Source organism: Sprattus sprattus, assembly GCF_963457725.1.
Source record: "Sprattus sprattus genome assembly, chromosome: 7".
Lineage (NCBI taxonomy): Eukaryota > Metazoa > Chordata > Actinopteri > Clupeiformes > Clupeidae > Sprattus > Sprattus sprattus.
Window position 1 is genome coordinate 13992648 of NC_137926.1, and position 9032 is coordinate 14001679.

The 9032-nt window shown below is 47.3% G+C and overlaps 1 protein-coding gene across 2 annotated transcripts in view; it reads right to left on the reverse strand.

The window, feature by feature from the left end:
- Positions 1–1782: 1782 nt before the first annotated feature.
- furinb (furin (paired basic amino acid cleaving enzyme) b) overlaps positions 1783–9032 on the reverse strand; it is a 76797-nt gene continuing 69547 nt past the window's right edge. For both annotated transcript variants that reach the window (XM_080841561.1, XM_080841562.1), the window contains exons 11-16: positions 8197–8300; positions 7859–7976; positions 7185–7364; positions 6112–6236; positions 5294–5422; positions 1783–3593 (exon numbers count right to left, since the gene is read on the reverse strand). In XM_080841561.1, coding sequence (XP_080697687.1) covers positions 2914–3593; positions 5294–5422; positions 6112–6236; positions 7185–7364; positions 7859–7976; positions 8197–8300 — 1336 coding nt within the window. In that variant the 3' untranslated portion in view covers positions 1783–2913. The remainder of the gene's footprint in view (positions 3594–5293; positions 5423–6111; positions 6237–7184; positions 7365–7858; positions 7977–8196; positions 8301–9032) is intronic.

Consider the following 9032-nt stretch of genomic DNA (forward strand, 5'->3'; position numbering starts at 1 on the left):
ATTTTAGCTACACAATTCATCTAGAAACGCGCTAGTGAGAACAGCAGCTCTGTCTTGAACAAAGGGGATCAAGACTGGGCTTTCATTTGAAAGGGCAACTGCAATGGCTGTCAAGGGGGTTATAAAAGATGCTGCATTTTGGTGGATTATATCAGAGGGATGACCAAGGCGTTTCCTGTGAGAAAATCATATGTAATGGACCATTCACTGAAAAGAACCAAGTTGATGCACCAGAAAGGGCCAGTCAAAGAAGGTAATACAAGTAACTTAGGAAAGACCCATCACTAAAGTCAAGGCCAAAGTTGATGTTTGTATCAACTTGTGACGCAGAGTATTATTAACTTATGTGTGTAAGATTAGCTTCTCTGATGTTTTTCATTCCTAACAGAAATGTAGTTTATTTATGAGTAGCCTGTGCTCTTGTTCCTTTGTACAGATGGAGATACGCTTGGGATTCCGGGCATGTAGTTTCTCCAAAACATAAGCGCACATTCCTCCCAGCAGAGCTAATTATAAATGTCAGTTTATACGCACATTTCCATAACGCGAATCGAATCCATCAGCCCGAGCCCTCCCGTGGCCGAAAGGCGGGGTTCAGACATTTTCCTCCTTTCCACTCCCTGGGTGAATGGATGAGAAGCGAGAGGATCTCCGCAGAGTACTACTCTGGCTTGGCCTCATGCTGACTGACAAGCAGGGTCATTCCAGCTGGAATGTTAGATCTGAATATTCTAACCCCATGTGTAACCATTAGAGACCCCCCTTCTCTTTCCTTTTATCCTTTTGGTTTGGTTATCCGTTTGGTTTCTCTCACTCCCCATACATTTCCTTTGGTTTCTCTTTTGTGTACGGCTCAAGGCAATAAGCGAGCTTGCCAAAATGATGCAAAACACTACATTGATGTTTCTTAACAATTAATTTAATATACATGGTATCAACATCAGTTAAATAGAGTAAAAGCTAGAAAAATCAGATCCAAGGTATTACATTTAAAATAGGCTGCTTTGTGCTAACATGTCTCTCATTGTAGTGACTCGGAATACCTCCCCAACCCAACCCCACCCCATCCCACCCACCTAAAAACAAAATACAGATCTTGTTTTGTACTCTTGTGTGCTCAATGATACAATCGTAAGAGATATGCATTGACCTTTAGAACAATACACAGACACACACACACACACACACACACAGACACACACACTCTATCTCTCTTTTCTGATGCTTCAATTAAACTCACAGAGACATGTTTTAGCTCCAAACCTGAAAATCAATACAGCATCTTTGGAGAGAAAGGAAGAAAATGTTCGCAGTGTGTTTGCTGTCAGATGATATAGACTAGAGAAAGCAATTGCAAAAAGCCACAGTAAATAAAAACATTTGGTTGTCCAAAAATTGCCGTTGATGTACAGAGCGAACTTTAAAGCACTTGTAAATACCTCACATTTCAGACAATGAAACTCAGCAGGAGAAGCAGAGGGAATTTTCTACTGCATTGTTTTGGATAATTGGGAGATGAGCTGTGTGTGTGTGTGTGTGTGTGTGTGTGTGTGTGTGTGTGTGTGTGTGTGTGTGTGTGTGTGTGTGTGTGTGTGTGTGTGTGTGAGTGTGTGAGTGTGTGAGTGTGTGTATGTGTGCTCTATCTAACAACTGATCCTTTAAGGCTGCTTCCCACTGCTTCTCATGAATCATACACTGTTTATCATCCCACAGCCGCCACACGCACACACACACACACGTACACACACACACATACAGTATAATTACTAAATTATACCCTGCTCTCCGCATACCTATTGGGGTTGCGACACAATGCTGAAAGTGTGACAATAATGACTGTAATAAAGCCTCAAGGTTTATCTAATTAAGAGAATCCAAGCCTTAAATGGCATGGAGAGGAGCCAACATAAAAACAAATGTGAATGTAGTAGGCTGTGTTTCAATACGGCTAAAGCAGGAAGAACAGCAGAGCACCTCCCAGACAGCTGTGCATATAACCTCAGCGCTAAGAACTCTCTGAACAAGTGCAAACGGTTACAGCCCTTGGGTTCATCTCTTAGTCTTGAGACACACACACACACAGACACACAGACACACACACACACCTGCACTCACACACCTGCACTCACACACACACACACACACACACACACACACACACACACACACACACACACACACACCTGCACTCACACACACACACACACTCACACCTGCACTCACACACACACACACACCTGCACTCACACACACCTGCACTCACACTCACACACACCTGCACTCACACACACACAAGCCCTCCTTTTGTGTACACCCCCCATAAAGCATAGAACGCAGCGAGTAAAAGAGGGAAATTGAGGCCACAGAGAAGCTTGTCTGATCAAACATTCAGCGTAGGTCGTGCTCCTTCTCGCCTTCACTCTCTCTCTCTTCGTCCATCACACACACTCACACCTGCTACTGAGCTTTGCATGCCCCCAAAGGACATCCATCTGAGGCCGGTAACCGCCCTGCTGCTGACAGAGACCCTGCATTGTCAGGTCAGACCTCTCCATTCTCCCAGCCTCCTCCCTCTCTGCCCTCTCTCATCCACAACACACATAACAAGCAAGAAGGAAGAGAGAGAGAGAGAGAGAGAGAGAGAGAGAGAGAGAGAGAAAGAGAGAGGAAGAGAGGGAAAAAGAGAGAAAGAGACAGAAAGAGAGAGGAAGAGAGGGAAAAGAGAGAGGAAGAGCGAGAGAGAGGGGAAAAGAAAAAGAGAGTGAAAGATGAATAAAGAGAGAAAGAAAGAGAGCGCATTTGGATGAAACAGAGAGACTCAGTGGGAGATGGCAGAGGGTCAGAAGCTGATGGGGAGACTTTGAGAGGTTTGCGCCGTGAGGGTGATGAGGGTGTGAGACAGAGTGCAGCGTGCTACAGAGAGCTCTGAGTCCTGATGAAGGCCATCCTCTCGCTCTGGCAGTCGAATTCCTCGTTCTCCGACTCTGAGCCATCGGCCAGCTCCTCGTCCACCCACACAGTGGGAATACCCCTGTAGGACACCCTCGCCCCCCTGTCTCGCCCCCCCAGCCCCAGACCGGCCCGAAGGCCCTCCCCTGCCGATGCCAGGGAGGGCAATTTAGTCCTCTGACCACAGGGCGCACTAGAGGAGCGCGACTGCAGCAGCAGGAAGACCCCGGCGATGGTGGCCAGTATGAAGGCACAGCTGAGCACGCCCACCAGAGCGGGCAGGTGATTGTGCGGCTTGGGAGGAATCGGCATCACCTGCCCTCTCCCGACTCCTTCCTCTACCACCTCCCCCTCCCCTTCCACCACAGGTAACGCCGGGCCGCTGGGGGACTTGCGCTGGATGGGGCTCTGGTTGAGGCAGGAGCCCAGGAGCAGGTGGCTGTGCGTGGGGCAGGAGAAGCAGTCGGAGGGGCCGGGGCCGGAGCAGGTAAGGCAGGACGGGTGGCAGGGCAGACAGGCCTGCACCGACGACTGCTCCACCCAGCTCTCCAGCGACAGGTTGAGCTGCAGCAGGCCTGAGCTGAAGCCCGGTGGACACACCTTCACACAGCCCTGCAGGAAGAGCGAGAAGCCTGGACTGCACTCTGGAGGAACACACACACACACACACACACACACACACACACACATAGATATTAGCTCATGATATGGTTTAGTGTCATCTGAAATTAAGTACAACAGCTCTACACAGTGTAGAGTATCACAGACACACACACACACAATCAAACAAACACACATGCAGACTTACGCTTGGACAGACACACACACACACACACACACATATTAACTCATGGTATGTCTCAGTGTCTTCTGAAATGAAGTAGAACAGCTTTTCACACACACACACACACACACACACACACACACACACACACTTGAGCGCCGCAATTATTAAACAGACACGCTCCCATGCACATGTGCACAAATGCCGCATGGTAATAAACACACAGAGCAGAAATGCACTTTGACTTTGATTCGAGAGAAAAAATTGCAAACTCAGAGATAAAATAGCTGAACTGAAGCAAGCCTGATCAGGAAGTCTGGGACTGCACCCACGCTGCTCTGGATACGTATATGGCTAATGCAGTGCTCGCACCGCTGCCCTATCTCCGCCACGCTAACCCTGATCCATATTCATGCTCACGCTCACGCTCATCCTCAGCGCTGTAAAGGAGGGGGCGGGAGGAGCGGATGATAAGAGCTGCGGTGTTGACTCAGATAATGATGACAAGGGGGACTACGAGGAAGTGGAGTACTTATGTGTAGTTGTCATGGCGCAACCCACAGACCCGTCATGTTCTGACTGATGACGTTACGTGTACGTACTGTATATACACACATTAGCACCCTTACATACACTTACACTTGCGTTTATATTGTTTATTTCTCTGTTTAATGAATGACCATTGCTGCGTTCTTATGTGTGTTGCTGACGGCCCCTCAGTAGGGGTGGGCCTATCCTTTGCATTGCTATGAACCGGTGTTGATAAAAATGGTCGAGACTGTGAGGTATGGATAGAGTTGCTGCCAAGGAAGTTGTTCCTTTGTATGGAAAATAAGTATGGTGTTGAAGTACTCTGAAAAGGAGGGTTTTCTAAGGCTGGTCTGTCTAGAGGGCATGCTTGTCTCCACAGCAAGTAGTTTTTTTGTGTTCAATTTCTCTTTTGTTTCAAGCTAGCAAATCACCGGTAGCCACACCATGAGAAGTGAATCACACGCCATTACATTCAGACAAACCCCACAGGAATACTGTGGGTTGGAAGCACCAGCCAGTATTTAATTAAAAAAAAGATTAAAATACCCCCCAAAAAAACCTAAACAAACAAAACTAAACAGAACCGAAAGCTTTGAAACTGCGTGGGCTTTCTGTGTGTGTGTGCGTCAAGACTGACGAGAAACACTGGAGAACACCATCCTTTGGTGGGAAAGAAAGTACCCCTCATCTCTCTGGGGGGTCCATCGGGTGCCAGACCATTTGAGTTACATTTGTTTGGTTTTCTTAAACACACACAAACTTTCTTTCCTTTTGAGGGCATCTTAGGTGTAACGAGCTAGGAGAGAGCTGGCTACGTATCATGACTACTACAGTGTACACTAGACGCTCTCAAAGAGCAAAGCTCTTGAAAGCAAGGACGTTTTTCAAGGAAGCAACAGTGTCTGAATGATGCTGAAGGGGAAGAGTGTGGAAGTGAACCTGTGTGTGTGTGTGTTTGAGACTCTGATACTGAAACAAGCATGTGTGTGTGTGTGTGTGTGTGTGTGTGTGTGTGTGTGTGTGTCTCACCAATACAGATCTGCTGCGGGTCGAAGGTCTTGCAGCTGTTGTTGGACGGGCGACTGAGGTCTGACACGGCCGGGTCAGCAGCACTAGAACCACTTCCATACAGAACCAGGGTGAGCTGAGACAGCATACCTGAGAGAGAGAGAGAGGGAGAAGGAGAGAGAGAGAGAGAGAGAGAGAGAGAGAGAGAGAGAGAGAGAGAGAGATGGAGAAGGAGAGAGAGAGAGAGATGGAGAAGGAGAAAGAGAGAGAGGGAGAGAGAGAGAGGGAGAAGGAGAGAAAGAGAAAGAGAGAGAGAGAGAGAGAGAGGGAAAGTTAGAGAGGTAGTGAGATGGGGGGAGTGAGAGTTCGAGAAAGATACAGACAGAGAATGAAAGAGAGAGAGAGGGAGGGTCAGACACACACACACAACCACATACAGACACATACACAATGCATTCGGAAAGTTCAGAGGCTTTCAGGTTTTCCACATTTTGTTTTTCTGACAAAGCCTAATCCAGCCTAGTTGAGCCTGAAAAGAAGTTGAAGGTGTGCCAATCTTGTAGGATCATTCCCAAGAAGACCTGAGACCTGTCATTGCTGCCAAAGGGCCTTTAACTTAGTACTGAGTGAAGGTCTGACTACTTTACTTTTAATAAATTAACAAAACATTCCAAAAGTCAGTTTTTGCTTTGTCATTGTGTGTAGATTGATGAGAAAAAAAGTCTGAAATATAAAAACATTTGGAAAACTTGAAAGGGTCTGAAAACTTTCCAAATGCATTGTGCACTCTGAGCCGTCCTCGGTCTCTCTCGCTCCATCAGGAGGGGGCTGGTGGTTACCATAGTTACTGAGTCCTGAGGCATCCTGGATCTCCAGGGTCCACTCCCCACGGGGGTCCTCGTCCCAGCAGTGTGTGGTCATGAAAGCCCAGTCATTAAAGCCCTCAGAGGACGTGTCCTGGGGCCTGCACCCCACGCACACACACACACACACACACACACACACACACACACACACACACACACACACACACACACACACACACACACACACACACACACACACACACACACACACACACACAGCAGAGAGAGGGTGTGAGTTTGTGTGTGTGTGTGTGTGTGTGTGTGTGTGTGTGTGTGTGGGATGTGTGGGTGTGTGTGTGTGTGTGTGTAGTATTTGGGCGACAGGAAAAAGATGAATGCTCCCAAGGGTTTGCTGAAGTCAGTAGTGTGTTGAGTGAGTTCACGTGTGTACATGTGTTACTCTGAAGGGCGGTAATGGAGGGAATGCTTTCTGAGAGCTGTATCAATCTTGTGCATGGGCAATTGCAAGAATGTGTATGTGTGTGAGTGTATGAATGTGAAAATGTGCCTGTACGGAATTTGAAAGTCAGCGGTGCCAGTGGGCTTAAAGAGATGACTGGCTGTGTGTGTGCGTGTGTGTGTGTGTGTGTAGACACTTGTGTGAGAAGCAGTAGCATATCTTAAACCCAACAGGCTAATCAGATGTGTTTTTCCTTAGGGCTCTTTGTGTAGACGGTCCTAACAATAGTGTGTGTGTGACTGAAAGAAGTTTGCCACCTTCGCTTACAGCCTCAGGAAAAATGTGACAATTTGTATACAGGTCTTTGAATATGTGCCTAGACTGAGTGTATATGTGTGTGAGTGTTTTTCTTCCAGTGTGTGAGTGTGAATTTTGTGTGTATTTGTATGTTTTTGCTTGTGGGTATGTTTGTGTATGAGTGTGTATTTTGTGTGTGTGTGTGTGCGCGCGTGTGTGTGTGTGTGTGTGTGTGTGTGTGTGTGTGTGTGTGTGTGTGTGTGTGTGTGTGTGTGTGTGTGTGTGTGTGTGTATGTGCTCGCGTGTGTGTTTATGTGTGTGTGTGTGTGTGTGTGTGTGTGTGTGCTACCTGGGATGCAGCAGTGTGGAGCGGGTCCCGAGTGGGCTGATGAGATGGATGGCTAGGTTGCCTCTGTGCTTGTAGGAGAGAGTGAGGCGTGCCTGAACGTGCTCCAGGGAACTCACAAACTCAGCCTGCCCTGAGCACGCGTCCACACTCTTACTGAACACCAGCGGCGCCTGGAACTCTCTGCACACACACACACACACACACACACACACACACACACACACACACACACACACACACACACACACACACACACACACACACACACACACACACACACACACACACACACACACACACACACACACACACACACACACACACACACACACACACACACACACAGATGCACATGACACATGCACAGTAGAGCTAGTACACCAAGCGTCAGTGGCAATAGTCACACTGAATATCAGAGCAGGTCAACATATGTTGCGCTTCACGCTAGAGCTGTGACACTGGGGTATATTATTATAATAGCTGATATCAGCATAAACATGTAGGGCGGCTGATGCTACTAAACCGCATGCTGTGTGTATGTGTATGACAGAGTGAGACTGTGTGTGTGAGCGAGAGAGAGACAAAGGGTGGGGGTTTGTTTGTGTTTGTGTGTGTGTGTGTGTGTGTGCGTGTCTGTCTGTCTGTGCCTGTGTGTGTGTGTGTGAGTGTGTTACCTGGACTCAGACAGCAGGTGAATGGTGCACTGGTGCTGGGGTCCAATGCTGGTCCAGTTCTGAGCTAGGGCCACAATGGCACTGGCATCCAGCAGCCCGTAGCCATACGAATGGCTCACTACACACACATACACACACAGACACACGCACGCACGCACACACACACACACACACACAGACACACACACAGACAAACACATACAAACAGGCACACACAGAAGGAGAGAGATACACAAAATGTAAATAACAGATGAACTAATAATCCTAGTTGCAGTACACAGGGGACTTAGAACCAAACCGCATATAGAACCATTCAGCCAATGAGGTTGCTGTCCTACCTCTGCGGCCGACCCCATTCGTCCTCCAGTCATTGGCGATGAGGTGGGCAGGTTGTGAGGTGTGCACCACCAGGTGCTGCATGTCCCTCCATGTCAGGTTCATACTGGAGACAAAACACACACACACACACACACAAAAAAACATTTGTAGGGAAAAACCTCATATCCTGGCATTTTCATAAAACTCATGCAGTCTATTTCCCAGGATATAGTTCAGTTATTGCACACACACACACACACACACACACACACACACACACTCACGCACACACACGCACACACACGCACACACACACACACACACACGCACACACACACACACTCCTGCCTTTTCATGTGGACAAAGCCTGTCATTAGTTCTGTGTTGTGTTCTTAATAACTTTCCTTTAATTAGGGTTATCAGAACACATAATTAACACTAAGCTAGAATTACAGACCTGACTGCAAAACTGCAAGACCGTATGACTTATAAGTAAAACAGAAACAGGAGGGCTGACAGCATAATTAACTCTTGTGTGTGTTAGTGTGAGACTGAGGCTTGGCTATCAGGCTGACTCATGTTTGCTGTCTGAGCCTTGTCCTTTTTTTAGTCCGGCAAGATAAACGTTTTTTAAAAAGCACGTTAGATGCCGTCAATCAACTGCCACTTCCTACACTAGCCTTCTCTAGCTTCTGAAGGTTGATCTGTTGGATTCTAAACCATGTGTAAAGACCAACATTTGACGTTTGGTTACTCCTCTATTGACCATGGTTAGAACTGTAATTGTTGAAGATTTTACTATCCATGTTTGTTGCATTTTTTTTGTAGTCAATAAATTGCCATATGTTAATTATGT